Source organism: Pituophis catenifer, unplaced genomic scaffold (genome assembly GCF_029215685.1).
Source record: "Pituophis catenifer annectens isolate HBS135680 unplaced genomic scaffold, rPitCat1.0.hap2 SCAF_1, whole genome shotgun sequence".
In the NCBI taxonomy this organism is placed as follows: Eukaryota; Metazoa; Chordata; class Lepidosauria; order Squamata; family Colubridae; genus Pituophis; species Pituophis catenifer.
In genome coordinates, this window is record NW_027256881.1 from 354,148,239 (window position 1) to 354,174,643 (window position 26,405).

At 43.9% G+C, this 26,405-nt stretch overlaps 2 protein-coding genes across 2 annotated transcripts; one reads left to right on the forward strand and one right to left on the reverse strand.

The window, feature by feature from the left end:
- Positions 1–468: 468 nt before the first annotated feature.
- LOC139313684 (vomeronasal type-2 receptor 26-like) lies at positions 469–12,094 on the reverse strand. Its single transcript, XM_070939117.1, has 6 exons — positions 11,907–12,094; positions 6,460–6,751; positions 5,922–6,128; positions 3,989–4,207; positions 1,762–1,891; positions 469–1,373 (listed from the first exon to the last, which is right to left on the reverse strand). Exons 1-6 carry the CDS (start codon positions 12,092–12,094, stop codon positions 469–471), a joined length of 1,941 nt encoding a protein of 646 aa, XP_070795218.1.
- A 41-nt stretch (positions 12,095–12,135) lies between these two features.
- Positions 12,136–25,873, forward strand: LOC139313693 (vomeronasal type-2 receptor 26-like). Its single transcript, XM_070939128.1, has 4 exons — positions 12,136–12,278; positions 12,865–13,132; positions 23,195–23,321; positions 24,963–25,873. Exons 1-4 carry the CDS (start codon positions 12,136–12,138, stop codon positions 25,871–25,873), a joined length of 1,449 nt encoding a protein of 482 aa, XP_070795229.1.
- Positions 25,874–26,405: the final 532 nt, after the last annotated feature.

The following is a 26,405-nucleotide window of genomic DNA, read 5'->3' on the forward strand; positions in this document are numbered from 1 at the left end:
TATCAATAATATTACTGATCACATGATTTTATTTATGAAAAGATTTTTTGTCAATTAACAGAAATTAAACAGTGTGGTTCATATAAACTCTATACCTTTTTAGAAATCTATTAAAACAAAAAAGCTTAAAAACACCAGAAGTGAACACTACAAAACACATTTTTACACCCAATCAGATTAAAATAAAAAAGAGGGCAACATCTATGTTGGAAAGGAATAACAACATCTTTACATTATTATTGTTTATTTCCACGTTGGTCAGGGGGTCTCCCTGGGGAGAACTGGCATTAATGAAAAATAAAAGGCTAGGCATTTATTGCTGATTGATAGAAACTTTGTGGTTAGTACATCCAATTATTTAACGAAAAAGCACTTCCCTCATTTCATCAAACACATTGATTAAAAATATTACTGATTAAAAAAATCAAACACAAAAATGTCAAAATTAAACATACATCCCCACATACATCAGAGATTCTTGTGCCTCATTATATTCTCTCTACAATTCAGATTGGGCCTAAATAAAATAATGTAACATTTGGGAGAAAAGATACAAGCCAAGAGACCAGCCCCAGAGGCCAAGATGGAGAAGATCTCCACGGCCACCATGGACTTCCCTTTGGTGCTCAGGTAGGTGGGGAGGAAGGAGATCCAAACACTGCAAAAGACCAGCATGCTGAAAGTAATGAACTTGGCTTCATTAAAGCTGTCTGGCAATTTCCTAGCCAGAAAGGCCACCGTGAAACTGATGAGGGCCAGAACACCCAGATAGGAGAGGACAGCGTAAAACATTAAAGCAGAGCCTTCATTACATTCCAAGATGGCCTCTCCTACTAAAGAGTGGAAGTCAAAGTTGGGAAAAGGAGGAGAGGTTACCAGCCAGATGGCGCAAATAACTGCTTGGACCAGGGGACAGGCTATGACAATCGAGTTGGTCAGGGGTTTTCCTAAGAATTTCCTTGCCCTGTTCCCAGGCTTGGTGGCCATGAAGGCCAGAACCACCATGACAGTTTTTGCCAAGACAGAGGAAACTGCAAGGGAAAAGAGGATGGCAAAGGCAGTTTGTTGGAAGAGACAGGTGAGCTTCCCTGGTTGACCTATGAAGAGGAAGGAGCAGAGGAAGCAGAGTAGGAGGGAGACCAGGAGGATGTACGTGAGATCTCGGTTGTTGGCCTTGACAATTGGTGTATCGTGATGCTTAAGGAAAACCACCAGGACTGCAGATGTGGTCACATAGAAAAAAAGAGTGAGAGATGTTAATGAGTATCCCAGGGTGTCTTGATAGGAAAGGAAGTGGAGCTTCTTGGCAATGCAGTGGTCCTTTTCCTTGTTGGGATATTGATCTTCTGGGCAAGGATCACAGAGAGCTGCATCTGAAATCAAGAGTCAGTGTGAATTTCATGATGAATTAACAAAGACAAATCATCCATCCATATTGACAATGCTGGGAATAAATTAGCCAGAAAAACAGATCTGTTCTCTTGTTCAACTTCTCTGCTTTATTCTTCAAATCCAGACATTCAATCTTTTTCCTTAGTAGAAAGTCTATAAATTTTGCCATGAAACAACCTGATAATAAATTGTTGAGGAGGAAGAAAAGTGGCCTTTGGGGTAGCACAGCTTAGATTCATGAACTGAGAGGATCTGCTGAATATATGAATATATTAAATCATATAAAGCCTCCTACCAAAACTGATCCCAAAATTAATATTCTCCCATTGAATGACTTCCTTGAAGATCTACACTTGACGTGTGCTGTACCTGTCTGATTAGAAATGGTCCCTTCTGGACAAGGGTCACACTGATAGCAGCAAACTTCCTTGCCTTCTGGAACGCTCTTCCTCTCTCCTGCATGGCACCTCTTCATGCCACACCTGGCAAAGGGCACCTTCTAGAAGAGAAATATTTGAGAGGGCCTAAGTAATAAACATGCTTCATTTGTCTATTTCTACATTTCTTTTTCTATTTCCATCTTTCCCGCCGCCTTGATAGAGGCTGTGTTGAGGCCCCTCCTCAAGAAGCCCTCCTTGGACCTGGCTGTTTTAGCAAATTACCATCCAGTCTCCAACCTCCGCTTTGTGGTGAAGGTTGTTGAGAGTGTGGTTGCGCGACAGTTCCCCCAGTTCCTGGATGAAGCGGTCTATCTCGATCCATTCCAGTCGGGCTTCAGACCTAGGCACAGCATGGAAACGGCATTGGTCGCATTGGTTGATGATCTCTGGAGGGCTCAGGACAGGGGTTGCTCCTCTCTCCTGGTCCTGTTAGATCTCTCAGCGGCTTTTGATACCATCGACCATGGTTTCATGCTGCGCCGGTTGGAGGGATTAGGGGTGGGGGGGCACCGTGTTGCAGTAGTTCTCCTCCTTCCTCTCTGCCCGATCGCAGTCTGTGTTGACAGGGGGCCAGAGGTCGACCCCAAGGTGCCTTGTATGTGGGGTGCCACAGGGGTTGGTCATCTCGCCCCTTCTGTTCAACATTTATGTGAAGCTGCTGGGTGAGATCATCCGTGGTTTGGGGTGAAGTACCATCAGTACGCTGATGACACTCAGCTGTACATCTCCACCCCGAACCACCCCAATGATGCCCTTGAAGTGATGTCCCAGTGCCTGGAGGCCGTACGGATCTGGATGGGGAGAAACAGGCTCAAGCTCAACCCATCCAAGACCGAGTGGCTGTGGCTTCCGGTGTCCCGATATAGTCAGTTGGTGCGAGTCGTTGGCCCCCATGGAGAGGGCTCGCAACTTGGGTGTCCTCCTGATGCATGGCTGTCTTTAGAAGAACATGTGATGGCCGTGGTCAGGGGAGCTTTTTATCAGGTTCGCCTGATTCGCCAGTTGCGTTCCTTTCTGGATCAGGACTCCTTGCGCACAGTCACTCATGCCCTCGTCACTTCCTGCCTGGACTACTGTAATGCTCTCTACATGGGGCTCCCCTTGAAGAGCACCCGGAGGCTCCAACTGGTACAGAACGTGGCTGCACGGGTAATTATGGGAGTGTCATGGCGCTCCCATGTAACACCTCTCCTGTGTGAGCTGCACTGGCTTCCGGTGGTCCTCCAGGTGCGATTCAAGGTGTTGGTGACCACCTTTAGAGCGCTCCATGACTTAGGGGCTGGATATTTACAAGACCACCTTCTGCCACCGAGAGCCTCCCACCGGCCAGTATGCTCCCACAGATAGGGGCTCCTCCGGGTGCTGTAGGCCAAACAATGTTGACTGGCAGCCCCCAGGGGGAGAGCCTTCTCTGTGGGAGCACCTGCCCTCTGGAACGAGCTCCCTCCGGAGATACGGACGATTCCGGATTTATGTACTTTCCGTCAGGCCCTCAAAACCTTTTTATTTCATCAAGCCAGGCTGGCCTAATCTCTCCAATTGTGTAATTTTAATTTGGATTTTAAATGGGGGATTTTAACTGTTGGGCCAAATTGTTTAATATATTTTTAAACTGTTTTGAAATTTTGTAGTTTGTGTGTTTTATCTTTTTGGCTGTTCACCGCCCTGAGTCCTTCGGGAGAAGGTCAGTATATAAATTTAAATATTAAATTAAATTAAATTTAGAATGTCTTCAAAAGATGGTTTACCAGGGCCTATGAGAGGGATAAGCTCCGGGGGGAGTCAGGCCAGTGGCAATCCTGACCCTACAGAATAGATTGTAACTGAGACATCAAAATGCAAAGGAAGACTTGTGACATGGAGCTACAGCTTTTCAAAAAGAAAGAATCATGAGGATCCAACTGAATGGTCCATGGAAATCATTTTTGCTTTAATGGCATCCTGGGTTCCAAGCAGGAGTTCTTCCCAATCTTACCCCATCTTGGACTTTCCAGAAGTCAAATTGTAAATGTGTTAAAGTCAAAAGCAGGTTTTTCATCAAATCCCTGAATTTTTTTCCGACTGAATAGACCTGTTTCCCAATTAAAAGGGGGTTATGCATCCCCTGGAGTGAATGACTCCTTTGCTGAATTTATAACATTTCCTTTGGAACTCACCTTTGTGGCCCAGATGATTTCATCAGAGTTAATGGTAAAATCTTGTCCTGGGGAAGCCGTGGAATCTATTTGTCCAACTTTGATGGTGACAAAAGATTGATTGGGGAGGAAAAGCCAGTTGAGAAGATCGTAACGAGAAGAAACCAATCCACTTTCTGAGAAGGAGACTTCCTCTCCAGCACTGTTGTTGAACTTGATGTTCCTCAGATAGGGAAGAAGCTGAAAGAAAAGACAGCCGGATTAATTGGCTGAACACCACACGTGAGACACCCTGGTTTCTATCATAATGTGATGGCCATCAGCCTAAGAGATGGGTCTATACCTGAGAAGCTAAATGAATTCCCTTGATGGAGATCTAAGCAATCAGAAGTAACATCAGATATTCAACTCCATCCTTAAAATGATGATACATTCTCTTTATCATTGGACATTTGAATCATGGCTTCTTCAATGGCATAATAAAATAATAATATGACATAAAATGGCATAATAAAAAATGGGGTGGAGTCACAAACAATTCTAAGCCACAGTAACGTTGAAATGTATTGAGTATCTTTTTATAGAGTGGGTTCAGGCTACTGACTGAGAGAAAGTGAGGAGGTTCTACAAAAATTATTTTTAAGAATTGCTATCTTAATCTCTTCTTAGATAGATTGATATCACACAGATATTTAAACAGTAATTCAAGAAACACATATAGATAGTTTCCTATCTAGAGATCTGTTGCCCAGTCACTGAGATTATGGTATTTTATATTTGATATGATATATTTAATATTTGATGAGAAGAGTCCTCCATTCCTCTAACCGCAATAAAATACCTTATGCCACCAGATTCCAAATTTTGGGCCTAGACAATTTAGAACTACACCGACTTCATTCTGACCTAAGCATAGTACATAAAATTATCTGCCACAATGTCTTTACTGTCAATGACTACTTCAGCTTCAACCACAACAATACACAAGAAAATAATAGATACAAACTCAAGGTAAACCGTTCCAAACTTGATGGCAGAAAATATGACTTCAGCAACAGAGTGGTCAATGCCAGGAATGCACTACCTGACTCTGTAGTTTCTTCCCCAAACCCCCCAAACTTTAACCTTAGACTGTCTCCTGTTGACCTCACCCCATTCCTAAGAGGTCTGTAAGGGGCATGCATTAGTGCACAAGTGTGCCTTCCATCCCTGTCCTAATATTCCTTTTTACTTACTCTTTTCATGTATTCAAATTACGTTTATACTTTTACTTGTTATCTTATATATGCTTGACAAATAAATTTATGATTATGATTATGATTACCTGCCATGACTGAATATTTGAGATCCTCTTTCTGAGCCTCATTGTGGTTGGTTGTCCTACAGATCTATATATTGCATGCAATGCATGTGCCACCGCATAAAGGGCATTGTAGATATTGTAACTTTCACCTTCCATGCTTGTTTCAAATAAAAAAGATGGTACATTCTGTAAATTCTCCTTTCCTGTACATGGTTTTACCCCCTTTGAAAGGATTTTTCCTGGTTTGTCCATCATGCAGCCAAACAACTTTTCCCAACATGGAGGGAGAAAGACATCCCCTTGTGGCTTCAAGGGATCTAAAGACAGGAGGAAACGGCTGAATTCTGAGACATCCCCAGTGTGGGGCCTAAAATGCAGAGCCCCATGGAAGGGCTTTACTGCTTTCACGATGTCTTGATTCCTGGCCACAGTAAGTTTCCAATGAGAAGTTAAGATCCAAACTTTCCAAAATGACGTCTTCCTCAAATGTTTATATACACTGATTGCCACCTGTACATTTTTGATACTATCGGGGTCTCCAAATAGAACAATCACTTCAGCTTTAGACCAAGACTCCACAATATGAAGTAATTTCAACATTGAAGTAACAAGAAAATCTGATTCCATTATTTCAGTGAAGGCCAAACAGACCTCCTTCTCCTTCAGCATTGGCATCAGAGATGAGACGAAACGTTCTCCACTCTCATCTTCAGGGGCAATAATCCCAACCCAGTTCCACTGGAAATACAGGAGCAGCTGGACTAAACCCACACACTCAGCAAAGTCACTGGGATTAATCCGGAAGAAGGAAGGATAAATTATTCTGTCTCCTTGAGAGAACTCAAAGCCAACACCAAGCTGGAGAAAGTGAGATTCTTGAGAGAGTAAATTTTAGGAGTCATCATTATGTGGATTATGTCAGAAGCAAAGGGAGCCATACATCAAATCAATACAGAGAATATATTACACTACATTCTTATGAAGAATAGATTAAGAAGAAATTCCTCTTGGCAAGTACCACATTTCAAAGTTTTCTCACTGATCAGGTTTAGTTCTATAAAAACATATCATGACACAAAAAATATAACTATATGTCCCCCAAAACTCCTCCTTTGTTTTCCACCTTTGGCTTCTGGGTGTGCTTCAGTTGTGTTTGTACTCTATACTGTATCCAGTGAAGCCCCCTTACCTGTGGGACCTTGAAGAGGCTGAAGATGGTGGCCATCTGCCTTGAGGATCTGGGAGTGAGATCTCCAATGACAGAGAGCAGAGGGTCCTTCATGTCGCATTTGTAACCTGGAACCATTCGGTCTCGGGTGGAGAGCAGGGAGAGGCTGTTTGAGCAAATCTCCACCTCAGTCTGAGAATTGCTATAGATGTGGAAGCCAAGAGTGATGTTGGAGGGGAGAACTGGATCTTTGTTGACCTCACTGACTGCAAACACCAAGGCTCTGAACTGCTGGTAGTTCTTGGGTATCATTCTACAGTAAGAAAATCATTGGGGAAATTTTAAGAAAAGCTTGTGTCTTTTTAAAAAATGTTCTTTGTATAGCAGGAAGTTTCAAAGTCCATGGGGTTTGATTCATTGTTAAGGCTGTTCCTTGATTAATGGCCTTGACAGAAAGGAGAAAATCCCGTTTCTCCATTCCACAGATTATTTGATACCCCTCCATCAGCCCCCACTCCCTTCCATCACTTTGCTTCAGTGATGGTCATCCTTCCCAATCGCTTCTCTTCTACCCCAATTAATTTGTTTCCCTCTTGAAGCAGCTTCTTCAGGTCTGGAAACCATTGTTGAGCACAAGACAGATGGATTTTTTTACTCCTCCCCCACACTTTCAATGGGTTTGACCTCATCATTGAGTTTTCCATCAGGAGTTTCTGTCCAAATTAATATTGCAAGTCAACTTCTTCACTAGGCCAGCACAGTTTCTAAGGTGTTGTCCTTCCTGACTTTTTTGGCGGTTTATTTGCTTCCTGATCAAGAGTTCTGGAAAGATGGAGAATTCTAGCCTATTTTATGAGTTTGGTTCTTTATTGAGAAAAGCACAAAGATCTGAACGATGGTAGGATATTGCAAACGTCACTAGAACAAGTATTTCTGAAAAGAGTCCCTGAATATAAAGCAAAGCAAATAATTATTTACATCTTTCCCCTCTGGGTGAAACTTACAAAATATTCTTCAGAAGTAGAGATGGGTCTTTTTTAAAGGTTTGGAAGTTAATTTTAATTGCAGTTCCCAGGGCAACATTCCCACCAATGATGAGATCACCAGGCCTGTAAAAGTCTCTCGTAGTCTGTACAGTGTTTGTCAACACACACCCAGTTTGCTTCCTCTTAGTAGACATTAGAGAAGATGGAGGCAGGAGCCAGAAGAGCAGCAGCAGGAGGAAGAGAGGCAGCCCAGTCATTCTTCTCACCTCCACTCCTAGATCAGAAATCAAGGTTTGTGCAGCAGTTGAAGTGCAGGTAGCCCTTGAATTCACACCAGAGTTTCGGCACTATAGAGAGAGAGAGAGAGACGATGCCACCTGGATGGTCCCAGGGCAAATTTACATCATCCGTGATTCCCCTTACCTATCCTTGGTCTGTGACCAAAGAGAAAACTAAGACCAGCTGAGTCTCACCAAAGCCAGGAGTTGCCTTTTCAGGAGGAGGAAACTCAGAGCATATTTGTAAAAGCTTATTTTACCTCAGAATATTTTTCTGGGTTGAAATCCATGGGGGATACATTTAGAATGACTGTTATTCTGATAATTGAAGGGAGGACCAATATCTTACCCACTTAGCAATAGCTTCTCTTCATACATCAGAAGTCTGTTGTTGATCCAAGGAGCAGGTGGACTTGAGGGTCAAGGTTCACGTGGAATTTGGCCTACCTGCAACTGAGCACCTGAACCCAAGATGGAGTCTGACCCATAGTTTGTTTGGATAGCATGAATGAAGTAGGATGGCACATGAGAATCAGTTGTCCCCCAGTAAGTGTGAACAATCGTAACAACATCTGGATAAAATGGATGGTTTATTTAAACCCCCATGGCAGGGAATGAAATAAGAAACTAACTTCTGCCGTAGATTTTAAAAAAATAGATGTCAAAGATATTAGGCTAATTTAACCTCTGCAGGAGTGTTGTCTAACAACTCCTTGGAGTCAGAAAAGTTTGTTTGGTGTGTTTATCTTGTGAAGTATGTTGTCAGCGTTCCAGAAAAAAAAACCCTCTCCAAGTAAAGACACGGAAGCAAGCATTGTTCAAAGTCCTCTTTACTAGAATAGGCAAACTGGCACATCTGGGAAATCCCGAATCTGAAAAGCCCGGGCTTTCCTTCAGTAAGTCAAAGCTCCCAAAACCATCTCCTTTTCCCCCCAGTCTGTCACATGCTCCAGTCAACGTCCATTCCACCTCGACTCAGCCCCTGACGTTGACCGATAGGAAGAATGCTATTATGTCTACTAATTCTCCTCTCCTAAATCCCCCCTCCTACTTTCCCACACACGAGGAGATGGCAGCATTGAAGCTTCTGGCCTAATATGGCTTCCAAGGCTGACAGGAGTCCCCCCCCTGCAGAAAAACCACATCCTAAAAATAAACCAGACAAACACAAGAGAAGGGGTTAACGCTAGCACCAATCCCTTCAACCCCCCCTCCCTCCCCCCGGAGGACCTTTCGGTTTGTCAGGAAATTTGTCATGAAACTGTTTCACGAGCGCATCAGCCTTCACAGCCCAACTTTTAACCCAAGTAGCTTCAGCCAAAGGGTAGCTTTTCCAGCGCACCAAATATTGTAATCGCCCCCTGTAGAGTCCAGGATCTTCTTCACCTCCTAAGGAGTCTCCCCTTGTACTACTAAAGGAGGGGGCGGAGCAGCTGGCAAAGGTCTGTGGGTAGATTCTCTGACCGGTTTCAATAAGCTACTGTGGAAAACGGGGTGTATTTTCCCTAATATGTGAGGGAGTCTAAGTTGGACAGTCACCGGATTAATCACTTTCACTATAGGAAAGGGACCAATGAATTTGGGTCCAAACTTCTTGCTAGGCAACCTCAATCTTAGGTACTTGGTTGACAAATACACCTTATCACCTATTCCGAAAGGTGGTTGGAGACCCCGGTGTTTGTCGGCCTGGGCCTTAAACTTTTCTGCTGACTCCGCTAAAGGTTTTTTTGTATTCTCCCAACCCTTTTTCAACGAGGTCATCCACTCCGTTAGGGACATAGAAGTAGGCGGCTCTCTAGGCAACTCAGGCATCGGCACAAAATCCATGCCCGTGTCAGCGTTCCAAATTAGGCTCTCTTCCAGCGCTGACATAACAAGATGAAGCAGGAGCTTGATTTATTGCTGAGATGAACTTTTACCTAGTTTTGTGTGTGTACAGATAGGGTTTCCTGGGAGACGAGGAGGGGGGGCTACATTCCTGTGAAAAGAACGTGCCGGGATGTAGAGATGGATATGCATGTTGGCCAATGGGACATTGGGGTTGGAGAGCGGAAGAGGAGGGGGTTGGAAGGAGGGGCCAGTTTGGCTGCAATTAGAATCAGGAATGTCGGCTTATTTCTGTTCTTAATAAAAAATGATTCATTAGAGACTGCGCTTGAAAATGAAACTTATTTTAAGATAGAACCGAAACCTGACAGCCCGTAGTTATCTGAAAAGGAGTCAACCCAGTACTGCTGTGTACTGCATTATTATAAGCAACTTCTGCGAATGGTAGCAAGTCCACCCAGTTCTCTTGTTGATAATTGACATACCACCTAATGTACTGCTTCACCATTGAGTTCAATTTTTCAGCCGATCCGTTAGTCAATGGGTGAAAAGCCGAGCTAAGTCCTTGGGACGACCCAATGGATCGTAGGAACTCCCTCCAGAATGTACCGGTAAACTGGACCCCGCGGTCCGATATTATTCTTTTTGGGACTCCATGTAGCCTGTAGATGTGTTTCACAAACAGCTTTGCCAGTTTTTTGGCCGAGGGTAGTCTGCTGCAGGCAGTGAAGTGGGCTTGCTTGGAAAATAAAGCAATGACAGTCCAAATGACACGGTTGCCCCCATTGTCAGGGAGCTCAACTATGAAGTCCATCGCAATATCCTCCCAAGGCTTGGTGGGTTCGGCTACAGCCTGGAAAAGTCCAGGGGGCTTCCCTGGTCTGGATTTCATGGTGGTGCAGGTGGCACAGCTCCTCATGTAGTCTTCCACATCAGCTTTCATCTTTGGCCACCAGAATTGTCTCCTAGTCAAATGGATGGTTTTTAAAAACCCAAAGTGACCCCCTAGGCGAGAATCATGACTTCTCTTTAGTACCAGGAGTACTAATACCTGTGAGCACTTTAAGCTGCATTTACTCTAGTGCTGACATAAGAAGGAGAGGCGGAGGTGTCTGGAAAGGGACGTTTGACTTTTCACCTACTTATTTTCCCTGGAGATAATATCCCCTAGGAGATGGGATGGGAGGGGGGAAATTCCTTTGAGCTGGAACGGTAGAATGACTTGGAAGATGGCCAATGAGTGCAGGGGAGTGGGGAACGGAAAGGGAGGGTTTGGGGTCTGGAAGTCAGTGTTAGCTTCGATGGAGTCAGGTGTGGAATGTCGTGCTTAATAAATAGGAGTGTTCCTTCAAAGACTTTGTTTGAAATGCAATTTATTTGAGATGACCTCGAAGCCTGACAATCCCATTACCATTTCAGATAACTGACTGTCTGGTCTCTTCTTAAAAGCATCCAGTGACAGAGTTCCCATGATTTCTGAAGGGAAGCTGTTCCACTGGTTAATTGTCCCCACTGTTATTTCTCCTTAATTCCAGGTTGCTTCTCTCTTTTTTCCAATCATTGTTTCTTGTCCTGCCCTCTGGTGCTTTGGAGAATAATTTCACCCCCTCTTCTTTAGGGCAGCCCCTCAAATACTGGGATATTGCTATCATGTCACCCCTAATTCTTCTTTTCTCTAGACTAGCCAGATCCAAATCCTAGAGCTGTTCTTCATATGTTTTAGTCTCCAGGCCTTTGATCATCTTAGTTGCTCTTCTCTGCACTTTTTCCAAAGTCTCAACCTCTTTCTTGTAGTATGGTTACCAAAATTGGTTGCAGTATTCCAGGTGTGGCCTTACTAAGGATTTTATAAAGCGGCATTAATACGTCATGTCATTTTGATTCTGTGCCTCTGTTTATACAACCCAGGATCGTATTAGGTTTTTTGGCTGCTGCTGCACACTCTTGGCTCATATTCAAGGGATCATCCATTAGGACTCGAAGGTCCCTCTCACAGTTACAGTTTTTGAGCCCGATCTCACCTAATCTGTACTTTGATAATTTTCTGGGCCTGTCTGGACAGCAAGGACCACAACCATTACACAATAATGTCCCTAGGTGTGTATCTGTGATTTTGATGCTTTTTTCCAGCCATCCCTCCTCACATGGAGCCCTGGAAGAACTTCAGGGTTCCCAGAGGAGAAGTTGCTTCACGGTGTAATTATCACCATCCTGTTCTCTGTGACTTCTTCTGTCACTTCTCCAGCGACTGCCTAGATGTAAACATCAGACTGAAGCATCAAGGAAGGGATCTTGCATCAGAAAAGGATAAATGACTCGGGTCAGGCTCTGCTAGCACAAGTTTTGGGACAGGTAGGAGCTCTGCTCTTGAACGTACTTTCTCTCCTTTCCAGATGAAGCTCGGCTTGTCTCTGTCTGAATCAGGAGAACCGCTGGCATTTCCATCTTGTGGGAAGCCTGGAATTCTTCTGTATCTTCTTGGTGTCCTTGTTTAGAAAGGGATTGATTCAGCCCAAGGAATGATGGACCTCCTGATTCTGCTCCTGATGCTTCTGATGCTGCCATTGTTCCAGCCAGTCTCTGGAAAGCTTAGGAGGAAGTGCCCGATGAATTTGGAGCACCGGGATGGAAAAAATCCACCAAGCTATTACAGGCCAGGAGACCATCTCATTAGCATGGTCACCACAACAACATTAAGCTCAAATATAATGTTGCCTTTCAACATGGCTCCTTCTACTCAGTCTGATGCGTAAGTCATTCAGGATGATGGAGTTGCACTCCTTCCATTTTCAGATGTAATATTCTCCTTTTTTCCTCCTTATTTCACTTACTCCTATATGGAAGGACCCACCTAATTTCCTGGAAGAGACTCAAATCCAAAAATGGAGAAACAGCTAAAAGAACTCCAGATTATTTCTTCCTCCCCATCCAGCCCTGAGTTCATCTGACTTTTGTTTAAAGTAACTATTGAAAAGGTTGCAATTTCCTATGTCAAGCCCATCCCTTGAAGCTTTCAAGAAGAGACTGAACTGCCATCTGTTAGGAATGGTGTAGGGTCTGCTTGGGCGGAGGGTAGGGGGTTGGACTAGATGACCTACAAGGTCCCTTCCACCTCTCTTAATCTGTATCTGTATCTATCTATAAATGCTCATTGAATGGTTTAATTTTTGCCTCTAGTTTTGGATCAGTATTGGCTTAAAATTCAATAGGGTTGTGTGACAAAGAGAAAATACATTAAACAATATCCTGTTATCGCTTTCGATGGTGGTGTTGATAATATGAATATTTTTTCACAGGTGGGCACCTTCAGGTAGGTTATCTTCTGATAAATTTAGAATTGTCCGGTTCATTTTTGCCATTCACATGGCTAACAAGAACCCACAGCTCCTGCACAATCTCACACTTGGCTACAACATCCATGACAACTCGCTGAGCTCACTTGCCACTTCAGATGCTTTGCTGGACATGCTCTCTACTGGAGAAGCCAATGTCCCCAACTACAGCTGTGGGAAGAAGGACAGTCTTTTGACTCTTCTCGATGCAGCAAGAAGGGACATCTCCATCCAGATGTCAACTTTAGTAGGCACCTACAAAGTCCCACAGGTTTGTGTGTGTGTGTGTTTGTGTATCTGGTAAAGTGAGTGCAGAGGTGGTGGGTGATCAATATATCCACTTGCATCTTCTCCATGGAATTCAGGAGCTGTTTTTCACCATAGCGATTTTAGGTCTCATGGCTGGTGATTGGGATCCATATTGAGAAGGAGGCAACCATCAAAGCAGCCGTATCTTCTCATGTCACCATCTTCATGGCTTGGGTGGATTCTGCTGGACACTTGTAGCAAATAGGACCAAAGCTCACGAAGGGTGCATACTTGTACCATTATTATTCAGTCTAGACATGAATGACTTACCAGGACTCATAAAGGACCCTCCGGTACACATGCCTAAGACACTAGATACATCTATTATCATCTTGTTATAAACTGAGAATGGTATAATTATTCTTATTATACCCGTAATAAAGGAGAATATTTGTAGCTCGGGGTTGACATGAGGGGTCCTTGGTGCTCTCTGAACCTGCTTGTTTTCTTGCAGATGTTTCTTTACCCAAACTAGGAAACATCATCAGTGCTAGTGATGATGATGATGATGATGATGGTTAGCACTGATGATGTTAGTTGGTTTGGGTCATGAAACGTCTGGAAGAAAACAAGCAAGCTCAGAGAGCACCAAGGGCTCCCTCAAGTTGGGTTCCATACGCTGTAAAGAAGACTTGGCTCCAATTCCCATAAGAAGTATCTGATTCTTAATAAATCAAAGTCAAAAGTTATGAATTTTAAAAATGACATCATATCCATAGAGGGCTATTCAGTGGTGAGCCATAGAGCAAGTAACACCTTTCCTTATCTAGAGGTAGCTTTCTTGGAGATGGGATCTTTGCTCACTCTACATCAAAAGAGCCCAGAGCAAGGACATAAGTTAATCTACTACTTAAATTTAAGCTATCCAACTTCCTTAGCCCCATTTATTAAAGTATATAATGCCGAGATTAGAACACAATAGAGTAACAGAGTTGGAGGGACCTTGAAGGTCTTCTAGTCCAACCCCCTGCTTAGGCACGAAACCCTATACCATTTCAGACAAATGGTTATCCAACATTTTCTTAGAAACTTCCAGTGTTGGAGCATTCACAACTTTTGGAGGGAAGTGGTTCCATTGATTAATCATTCTAAGTGTCAGGAAATTTCTCCTTAGTTCTAGGTTGCTTCTCTCCTTACATTACCCCTAAACTCTTATATGGAGTTGTGATTTGAAGTTTTAAGACATATATCATCACTAAAATAATCACATCATCTAAGAAGGATTTTGTGGGTGGATAAAAGTTCTTCCACCCTCAGGGCTTAATTGGGAATTTATACAACTTTTCCCCTGTCTAAAATTGGGGCATACAATTGTTGATATAAAATTAAGCTGTAGAAACTGAGATTTCCAGTAGTCTATGTTTATAGTTTTTGAGTTATAAGGAGTTAAAGATTTAGGGAGAATATGAATGCAATAATTTGTTAGCATATTTTAGCTTTATATTTGTGAATGCTATATCCTGTGCTTGTTCTGGGAAGTCTAGGGAGGGGGGGGTGGGGGGAAAGGAGGGGAGGGGGAAAGGGGGGGGAGAAAATGTTTGTATTTCTTATAAAACTTTTCAATAAAAAAAAAAAGAAACTGAAATTTCCAAAATTCTGTCGTTTTTAACAGACAAAAGTTCCATTAAAAGGCAAGTATTTACATGCAAAAGTGCCTTTGGGAGATATTTATTTTAGTGAGAATGTGCTGGAAACAATAATTAAATATAGAAGATTTAACCAAGTCCCAATGAACTTGTCTTTCTGGAGCTCCAGAGAGAGACTAACACGTTCATCCTTTCAATCTCAATTATATAAGAAAGAAAACTTTCAAAAGCTTGGACTGCACATTATAAAAACAACTTAAACATTGTGATCCTTATATTAAAACAACTTATTTCCTATGCTATCAGAATTCAAAAAATATATATAATATGGCACTTTTTTCGAACAAAAGTTCACCTAAAATATGTATGTATGTATGTTTGTTTGTTTGTTTGTTTGTTTGTTTGTTTGTTTGTTTGTTTGTTTGTTTATGTCAAACATGTACAAGATAGCAGGCATAAGTATAAACATGGACATGAACATAGGAAATGAGTACAAATAAATGGGGACAGTAGGACAGGGACGGTAGGCTGGGGCCCTTATGCAGGCCCCTTACAGACCTCTTAGGAATGGGGTGAGGTCAACAGTAGACAGTCTTATGTTAAAATTTGGGGGGTTTTGTGATGAAACCACAGAGTCAGGTAGTGCATTCCAAGCATTGACCACTCTGTTGCTGAAGTCGTATTTGCTGCAATCGAGTTTGGAGCAGTTTACCTTGAGTTTGTATCTGAATCTGATTGCGGGAAATTATAAAGGTGATATAGAAGTATGATTTTCATTCTTTATTCAGGTTCTTGTTTCCTTAATTTTTTTTATTCTATGTTTATATATGGTGTTCTTAATGTTCTGTGTTTTATATTCTGTATTTTTGTAGGCCTCGTGACTAATAAGCAATAAACTAATCTAACAAGTTTAAGAGAATGAAGTTGGAAGTATTAAAAGCTAATGTTTTGGACTTGATCCAAACCCAAATATAAGCATTCTTCATTGTCTTTTCAGATCAGTTATCTAACTGCTTCAGGGGCTCTGAGTGATAAAAGTCAATTCCCTTTTTATCACTGGATGCTCCCTAAAGAAGGGATCCAGTACCCAGCAATTGTCCAACTGCTTCTCCATTTCAGATGGACCTTGATTGGCCTCTTTGCTTCAGACACAGAGAAGGGAGAGAATTTCATGAGGATTTTGACTCCTATGCTTGTCAGGAATGGAATTTGTGTGGTTATATCACAACGAATCTCAATGATTAGACATCCGGCACCCTTCAGAGAGGCCTTCTCTAAGTGGAGACAAGTCAATGTCTTTGTTCACTTCTTAGAATACGTTTCCATTTCAGACGGAATCCTTCCTTTCCAGTTAATCCTTGAAGGTTTGCCAGGACCCATTGAAGGGAAAGTCTGGATCACCACAAATTTGGGAACATATTCATTGAAAAAACACGGACGTCTCAAACATGTCCATAGTATTTGGTCTTTTTGTTTTCAGGGGAAACAATGGCCAAAAGAGGATGCGTTTGAACCCTACTTCTTTGTAGATGTCCAGTATGAAGATCAGTATTTTCACTGTTCTTTTTCAAACCGTGTCTCTTCTTTCAATGGTCGGAGAAGATGCACCCAGAAAGCACCAATGGAGGCCCAACAGGGAAGGAACACTTTACGGATCAAAAATAACAAACATGTTTACAGTATCATTAAGACTCTGGCGCATGCCTTGAATGCTGCATATTCCTCCAGATACAGGAGGAGAAGGAAGGAGGGCGGAGAGAGTTTGGGAGCTCCAAGGCTGCAACCATGGCAGGTATGGGACCCTGCCAAGTGTCCATTAATTAGATTAGATTAACTGAGTTGGAAGGGACCTTGTAGCTCATCTAGACCAAACACCTGCCCAAGCAGGAGACCCTACACTATTTCTAACATATGCAGTCCAGTCTCTTCTTGAAGGCTTCCAGGGATGAAGCTCCCACAACTTCTGCAGGCAACTTCTGTTCCATCAGTTGATTGTTCTCACTGTCAGAAAATTTATCTTTATTTCCAGGTTGAATCCACAGGTGGGATTCAAAAATTTTAGCAACCGGTTCTCTGCTGGGTGGGCTTGGCCATGGTGAGCATCACCTACTTTGCCTCCTGCACTTCTGGCTCCTGTGGTGGGCAGAATTTTCACCCACCCCAGGCTCCAGAACCTTTCCTTGAGCCTCTGGGAGGGCGAAAACAGCCTCCCCCAGGCTCTTGAGGCATTCCGGAGGCCGGAAACAGGCCCGTTTCTGAACTTCTGGAACTTCTGGGATGCCCATTTTTCACCCTCCCAGAGCCTCCGTGCAGGCCCTGCACTTACCTAGCATCCAAAACGGGCTGCACGGAGACTCCTGGGAGGGGTCAGATTAATCAGATTAAAATTAACATCCGATTTGCCTGAACTGGTCTGAACTGGCTGAATCCCACCCCTTGATTAATTTCCATCCATTCTTCCTTGTCTGGCCTTCTGGTATTTTGGAGAATAGCTTGAGCCCCTCCTCACTGTGGCAGTCCTCAAATATTGGAAAACTGCTTTCATGTCTTCCCTGGTCCTTCTCTTCACTAAACTAGCCAGGCCCAGTTCCTGCAACCGTTCATTGTATGTTTTGCCCTCCAGTCCTCTAATCTCAGTTCTGTTTGAGAAGAGGTCCAATGGAGAAGAAGGAGAACCATCTCAACCTAATTATGCTGCAAAAATTATGCTAATTTTGGACAACCGGGGGTTAATATTCCAAAGAGGCTATATCATGGTAGATAAATATTAATATTCATTATTTGGTATTATATATTCATTATTTGGTATTATTCAGGAGGGGGAGGCGGACCTGGCGGGCATTACGGAGACCTGGTTGGGCCAGGAGGGGGGAGTCCCCCTCGTGGATATATGCCCACCAGGCTTCCGTGCATTTCATCAGCCGAGGGCTCAGGGCAGGGGCGGGGGGGGGTGGCGGTTATTATAAAGGAAGGTCTGGATCCAAGGGAGACCACTGTTCCACAGATAGCCGGATGTGAGTCCCTCTTTGTGAAGTGGGGTCGTGGAGTACAGATGGGCCTGTTGGTCACGTACCTGGCTCCCTGCCACGTGGCAACGGCCCTGCCCGAGCTCCTTAACGTTATAGCCGAGGTGGCGGTGGACACCCCCAGACTTGCCATCATGGGGGATTTCAACCTGCCATCTATCGGTGAAACGTCTGAGGTGGCTCGAGAGTTCATGGCTTCCATGACGGCCATGGACCTTACTCAGTTAATTCATGACCCCACTCACACAGGAGGACACACTCTGGACTTAGTTTTTGTCTCTGGTCAGTGGTTGAGTGGCCTCGATATAGGGGATATAGCCATTGAACCCTTGTCATGGTCTGACCACTCGCTCCTTCGACTGGACTTTCTAACCGTTGCACCCTGCCGCAGGGAGGCGGGACCGACCAGGTGGTTCCGCCCCAGGCGCCTGATGGACCCTGATAGGTTCCAGATGGAGCTTGGGCCATTTCCTGAGATTCTGGCTCATGACTCGGCTGAAGACCTGGTGGCCGCCTGGGATAGTGCGGCTGCCGGGGCCTTGGACCGAGTCGTGCCTTTGCGGCCTCTGACCCGGCACCGAACTCACCTAGCTCCTTGGTTTTCCGAGGAGCTTAGGGAGATGAAGCGCCGGAAAAGATGCCTGGAGAGTAGTTGGAGGACCAGCCGCTCCGAACCTGACCGAACACTGGTGAGGTCTCATATTAAGACCTACCTAGTGGCGATAAAAGCGGCGAAAACTAGCTATTTTGCCGCTCTTATCGCGTCATCAGATAATCGCCCAGCCGCCCTGTTTAGGGTGACCCGCTCCCTCCTCCATCTGGAAGTGCGGGATGACCCCTTGCAGGGTCGAGCTGAGGATTTTGTGCAGTATCTGTATGACAAAATCGCTCAGATTCGGAATGGGCTGGCCTCTGACTGGGTATGTCCAGACGGGATGACTGAGACAGGTCTTGAGAGTGTTATCTGGGGGGAGTTCGATCCTGTGGCTCCCGAGGACATGGACAGGGTCCTGGGACGGCTGAATGCGACCACATGTTTATTGGACCCGTGTCCCTCCTGGTTGGTACTGGCTTCCCGGGAGGTGACACGAGGCTGGCTCCAGAAGATTGTTAACGCTTCTTTGGGTGAGGGGGTCCTGCCGGCCGCTTTGAAAGAAGCGGTGGTGAGGCCCCTCCTCAAGAAGGCTTCTCTGGATCCGGCTGTTTTGGCTAACTATCGTCCAGTCTCCAACCTTCGCTTCATTGCGAAGGTTGTTGAGAGTGTGGTGGCGCAACAGCTTCCCCGGTACCTGGATGAAGCTGTCTATCTAGACCCGCTCCAGTCCGGCTTCCAGCCTGGGCACAGCACGGAAACGGCATTGGTCGCATTGGTAGATGATCTCTGGAGGGCCCGGGATAGGGGTTGCTCCTCTATCCTGGTCCTGTTAGACCTCTCAGTGGCTTTTGATACCATCGACCATGGTATCATGTTGCACCGGTTGGCGGGGTTGGGGGTGGGAGGCACCGTTTTGCGGTGGTTCTCCTCCTACCTCTCTGACCGGTCGCAATCTGTGTTGACAGGGGGGCAGCGGTCGACCCCGAGGCACCTTGCTTGTGGGGTGCCACAAGGGTCGGTCCTCTCGCCCCTTCTGTTCAACATTTATGTAAAGCCGCTGGGTGAGATCATCCGTGGCTTCGGGGTGGAGTTCCATCAGTACGCTGATGACACCCAGCTGTACATCTCCACCCCAAGCCACCCCAATGATGCCCTTAAAGTGATGTCCCAGTGCCTGGAGGCCGTGCGGGCCTGGATGGGGAGAAACAGGCTCCAACTCAACCCCTCCAAGACCGAGTGGCTGTGGCTTCCGGCGTCCTGATATAGCCAGCTGACGCCATCACTGGCTATTGGGGGCGAATCACTCGCCCCCACGGAGAGGGCTCGTAACTTGGGCGTCCTCCTGGATGCACGGCTGTCGTTAGAAGATCATTTGGCGGCCGTGGCCAGGGGGGCTTTTTATCAGGTCCGCCTGATATGCCAGTTGCGCCCCTTTCTAGATCGGGACTCCCTACGCACAGTCACTCAGGCACTCGTCACTTCCCGCCTGGACTACTGCAACGCTCTCTACATGGGGCTCCCCCTGGGGTGCACCCGGAGGCTCCAGCTGGTCCAGAACGCGGCCGCGCGGGGGATTTTGGGGGCGACGAGGCGCTCCCACGTGACACCTCTCCTGCGCGAGCTGCACTGGCTCCCGGTGGTCTTCCGGGTGCGCTTCAAGGTGTTGGTGACCACCTTTAAAGCGCTCCATGGCTTAGGGCCGGGGTACTTACGAGACCGCCTTCTGCCACCAATAGCCTCCCACCGGCCATTACGCTCCCACAGAGTGGGCCTCCTCAGGGTGCCGTCCGCCAGACAATGTCGGCTGGCGACCCCCAGGGGGAGAGCCTTCTCTGTGGCGGCGCCCGCCCTCTGGAACAACCTCCCCCCAGAGCTACGTACAATAACAGACCTCTGGATTTTTCGTCGGGCCCTGAAAACCCATTTATTTCAACTAGCTGGGCTGGCTTGAGCCAATTTTAAACGGTTTTTAAATTGGAATGTTTTAATTACGGCCAAAATTATTTAATTATTTTAAACAGTTTTAGATTTTGTATGCTTTGTATGTATGTCTTGTTTTTACTTTGGCTGTTCACCGCCCTGAGTCCTACATTGGAGAAGGGCGGTATAGAAATTTAAACAAACAAATAAATAAATAAATAAATAAGAACTGCTAATTTTAAAAGGATGCATGCAGTTTGAAATAAATCCCTGTAGGTATGTGGTTTGTGAATATCATCGTAGAATTTAATGGAGACCTTGAGGCCATCTAGACTAACCACTCCTTTCTGCATGAATTCCAGCCGAAGCTTCTTTGGCCTATATCTGCTCAGTCTTTGCATTAGACTCAGATTTCTCAGCTAAAACTGCTCCTCCTTTTATGAGGTTCTTATTCAGCCAGAATCTCCTCAGTCTTGTGACTGAGTTCATTTCTCCATATCTATAAACTATAGAGTAACAGTAAACAGATAGTGCTTAATCTTCTGTGTAACATTTTTTTTAGTAATTGGAAGAGTGTGCTATCCTTTCCAACAAAGAGATTGTGTTATTTGAAAATGGTGCTCCTAGAAGCATCTTCTGATTTTCAGCTGCCATAAACCAACATAGTTCTTTCCCTTGTTGTCTTTCTTCATGGCTGGAGCAGCTCCTTTCATCTCAAGACAGTTTTTCTCCACTTAATTATCACAATTCAGATCTTACATAAGTAGCTTCCTAATCATAACCCCAGGAAGTAATTTGTTAGTACTTTGCTAAAATTAAGTTTTATTACTGTCATCCAGTGGTGAAATCCAATTTTTTTTTCTACCAGTTCTGTGGGTGTAGCTTGGTAGGCATGGCAGGGGAAGGATACTGCAAAATCTCCATTCCCTCCCCATTCTGGGGCCAGCCAGAGGTGGTATTTGCCGGTTCTCTGAACTGCTCAAAATTTCCGCTACCGGTTCTCCAGAACCTGTCAGAACCTGCTGGATTTCACCCCTGCTGCCATCCCCACATTTCATTAAAGAAGTGTAATGAGATGTCAGAATAATCTTGAGGAATGATGGGGAAGATTTCCTGGGAACAATCAGATGGCAGCCAACAGCTGAATATCAGGCAAAAAAAAAAAAAAAGGAATTTAGAAATGATCATCCCTAACTTTTCAGGCAATCAAAACTGATGCTGGGAGATTTGTACTTTCAGACTTGCAAGATTCCATTGATCTGGCTTTACAATAAGGTAGAATTAGCTCATTAGGAAGTGTTTTTTCTGTCAACTATCAGAGAAAAAAATTAATTGGCAACTTTCTTCTTGACAAATCCCTGCTTTCTTGTACTCACCCTGTTGTTTTCAGGGAGTGTATACATAATCTCTTTGTTTGTTAATTTATTTGTGAGCTGCTCAAGAATGTTCCATAGAATCGACAAACTTTGTCAATTATTTATTTTCTCAATCTATATTTTCTCAATATGTGGTTGACAAATGTTGCTGAACCTTTTTTAACTTCTGAAGAAACTTCTAAAGTAACATTTTTCCCCCGACCAAGCATATTTGCAACTTAGACAACTGTTGAAGAAAGATTCAAATGTTAAGAGACCACATGGGATTAAAAAAAAAAAATGAAGGGTTCTACTTTTAAAATATGGGAATGAATTCATTCCAGTTCCACCCCTTCCTTCAGAAGAATGAATTTTGGAATTTTTCCCACTTTAAACTCTACTTGGACCAAAATGGAGACGTAACAGCAGATCTGGATTTTGCATGCTTGTTGATTCTCTCTGAGGAGGATCCCATCCAACTGAAATTTGGGAGCTTAGAAAGACAGAGAGTAATTATCAACCAAGATGCTCTGTCAAAGCTAAAGTCACTCAACAAGGTAGGGAAAATATTGGAGACTTTTCTCTGGCTTCCAAAGCCCTAGAACCCATTTCAAGTGGGCTAATCCTGGTCACCAAGATGGAGAATTGAATGTGGGGAGTGGTACTCTTCTAATTTTGTTAGGTGGCTTAGAAAGCTTCAGTGTTATTGATCAAGGTGTCCTTCAGATGCTCTAGTATGGAACACTGTTTTCAGTTGATCCAGCCATCTCCAACATGGGACGCTGGGTGACTAAACTTTATGATGTAGATCATGGCCTTTTTGTCTCCCCTCTGCAATTTAGTATCCTGCTGAACAGAACTTTCCTTCTTCATCACTGCATTGTTCTACTTATTTTTTAAAAATCTAATAAAATAAAAATTAATAAACTGTCTAGAATAAATTTTATTATAGAATTTAAGGGATAGACCATCATCCTTGAAAATCATGGCTATAGGAAGAACGGAGGAATCCATATTAATATGGCCATAGGAGGAAGCCAATAGTTGTCTGTTGCTGAACATTTAAATCTTTTCTCAGTTCCATCACTCCAGGCTTTATCAGGTAGAAAAGACTGGGATAGGCTGGGATAGGCTAGGCTAGACTAGACTAGGTTAGAATATAGAATTATAGAATGGAATAGAATTATGGAATGGAATGGAAATTAGAATAGAATAAAGAATGGGATGGGATGGGATGGAATAGAATAGAAAAGAAAAGAAAATGGAATGAAATGAAATGGAATGGAATATAGAATCGAATCGAATCGAACCGAATAGAAAAGAAAATGGAATGGAATATAGAATAGAATAGAAGAAATAGGAATGGAATAGAATTATGGAATGGAATGGAATAGATTGTCTGTCACTGATGGGAAGTCAGGTGATATTTCATATTTATTTAACCAAAACCTAGTTACTTCCCTAAGGCTTATGTCTACCTCCGTTTTCCATGGATGGTGAGTTCTGGGGTTTTACTTTTGGCATTCCTTCTTTTCTGCTCAGTCCCTGCCTCAGTCCAAATGTGTGGAAAGTTGTCATCCTGGATTTGTCAAGAGGGCTCGAGAAGGAGAGCCAGTTTGCTGCTACGACTGCGTTCCTTGTCCAGAGGGGACCTTCTCCACTCAGGAAGGTGGGTAACACCAAAGAAAAAGACAGGGAATGGATTCATCCACACCAGAGCATTTTCATGGAAGTCCAAGTTAAAAGTTCGAAGCGTGTTTATTTTCAAACTGCACAATTTCTTATCTAAGGGATGACAAACATGAAGGAGTGGCTGGGAACAGAGAGGAGGATGTGACAGATTGCACCAGCTTCACTACTCTCAGAGAAAATCTCTCTTCTGGTTTTCAGTTGGGAGGCATCCTTGTAGTTTTTAACCTTTCTGAGAAGATCTGAGTTCTTTGAAACTTGAGGAATTATCTTGGGTCCATCTCCCGGAAGGATTATTGCAATTCATGGTCTAAGGAGATTCTCAATCGTCCAAGTTGAGATGATTGAGAATCATCTCAATGACGGTTATCCTGAAAGGTGCTTTTTTTTTAAAAAGGCAATTAGTTTTTCTTGTTTTCTTTTCTTTGAAAATGTTTCACTTCTCATCCAAGAAGCTTCTTCAGTTTTAAAGGAAACTTCTTCAAGGAAGAAAAAAACAAGATAGTCCAATTGCCTTTTGAAAAAACGTCTTTGGGACACAACAGAATAGCAGAGTTGGAAGGGACCTTGTATTGTTTCAGAGTTTGAGAATCAAGATAAAGTTGACTGTATTTGACTGTACATGAAACTGAGCAGCTGCACACAAGATGGAGTTTGGCCTGAGCCACAGTTTGTTCACATAGTTTGAGTGCTAAATGGGGCACGTGAGAATCACTCGAACCCTGCTAAGTGTGAGAAGTCCTATCAATGTTTAAATGGAAGAAATTAGAATAGAATAACAGAGTTGGAAGGGACCTTGGAGGTCTTCTAGTCCAACCCCCTGCTTAGGCAGGAAACCCTACAACCACTTCAGACAAAGGGTTATCCAATCTCTTCTTAAAAACTTCCGGTGTTGGAGCATTTACAACTTCTGGAGGCAATGATGAATTGTTCTAACTGTCAGGAAATTTCTCCTTAGTTCTAGGTTGCTTCTCTCCTTGATTAGTTTCATGGTTTGACAACTATGACCTGGATGATTGAAGATCTCCATAGACATCTTGGATGAGAAACTAAATGTTTTCAAAGAAAAACACACACACAAAAAGTCCAGTTGCCTTTTAAAAAAGCAGCTTTGGGATTGCAATGCATTCTATATGGCTCTCCCATTGAGGATCACCGAGAAGATTTTGCTGGTCCACAATGAGGTGGTGAGGACAGTTATGAGTCCACCTCACGACAAATAAATTACCGCTGCTCCCAGGAGTCATTCTTGATTATTTGCAGGACTGGCTTTCCCTGCCAGCAAACTAGATTCCAAAAGTTAGCCTCTTCTGAGTCCTGTATATTAAGAAGTGCCATGTGGAGGACTCAGGAAGTGTGTCCAGAAAGAGTAACTGATTTTTTATTTACCTGTAATAATGTAGGTTCCTATGAAGATTCTCCACATTACACAGGAAATCATCCTAGGACATCCCCCAATTTAATAAACAATTAGAAATATTATTTTTTTTAGAAAATTGTATTCTTTTTATGACCTTTCTGTGGAGATGGTAAGAAATGTATCTTGTCCCATGAATGTATTTCTTTGAAAGTGAAAGGATAATATATTAAATATTTTTTTTTTGTTTATTTGTTTTCTCAGATACAGAAAAATGCACCAAGTGTCCGGATGATAAATATCCAAATGGGGATCAAGTCCAATGTATCCCCAAATTTATAACCTTCCTGTCTTATGAAGAACATCTGGGAAACATCCTGGTGTCATTTGCTCTATTCTTTTCCCTAACCACAGGCTTTGTCTTACTCATCTTCATTAAATACCGGGAAACTCCCCTTGTCAAAGCCAACAACCGGGACCTCTCCTACATCCTCCTGGTCTCCCTCCTGCTTTGCTTCTTGTCTAATTTTCTCTTCATTGGTCAACCAAGAAAAGCCACCTGCCTTCTCCGACAGACGGTTTTCAGCATCATCTTCTCAGTGGCCATTTCTTCTCTCTTGGCCAAAACCATCACGGTGGTGCTGGCCTTCCTGGCCACAAAACCAGGAAACCGAGTGAAGAGATGGTTGGGGAAGAGCTTGGCCAACTCCATCATCCTTTCTTCTTCTGCTGTTCAAATTATCATCTGCTCCATCTGGCTGGGAGTTTCTCCCCCCTTCCCTGACTCTGACCTCCACTCTCAGCCTGGAGAGATCGTCCTGCAATGCAACGAAGGGGCCGTTGTTATGTTCTACGTCACCCTCAGCTACATGGGCTTCCTGGCTGCCATCTGCTTCACGGTGGCTTTCCTGGCCAGGAACCTGCCTGGGGCCTTCAACGAAGCCAAGCTGATCACCTTCAGCATGCTGGTCTTCTGCAGTGTCTGGGTGACTTTTGTGCCCACCTACCTGAGCACCAAAGGGAAATACATGGTGGCTGTGCAGGTCTTCTCCATCCTGGCCTCCAGTGCTGGTCTGCTTGGTTGCGTCTTCATCCCCAAGTGCTTCATTATTATTCTGAGGCCAGACCTCAACACAAAGGAGCAACTAACAACAAGGAGAAATATAGCTATGTGAGTCAGAAGTATTTTGACTGCTAACAAGCCAAACCAAGAAAATGGTGCGAAATGATGATCATACGTATAAAAAATACAATAGATGTTGTAAGCACAAATATCCATAAATAACAATTGTCAGGTTACTTTCCCACCCATCTGCTGTTAGTAGTCTCGAGAATTATTGCCTTAATAAAAAGAAACACAATCAGTTGTTTTGCAGTAGCAGTTTTGATAAAATGTACTGAGAAGCAAGGAGTTCAGAGTCCCAAAAGGAGAACTTTCTCTTCTATGCTTCTGTCTTGCTAACAGGCTCTCACTCCTCCAACAACTTGCTTTCCTCACAGCTTTTCTCCCTTTTCACCTCTTGGGGGGCAAAATCCTGAAAGGAAGGATTTATCCGCTCACTCTTCTGGAAACAATGTTTGAAAAGACCTTAATGCCAGGCAGAAGAGCTAGGCAATCTAGAGCCAGATTTTGCAACCAGCCTGTCCCAGGTACCCACAAGGAAAGCCAATTTCGTAGAAGACTGAGGCTTGTTGTGTAGCTCCTTG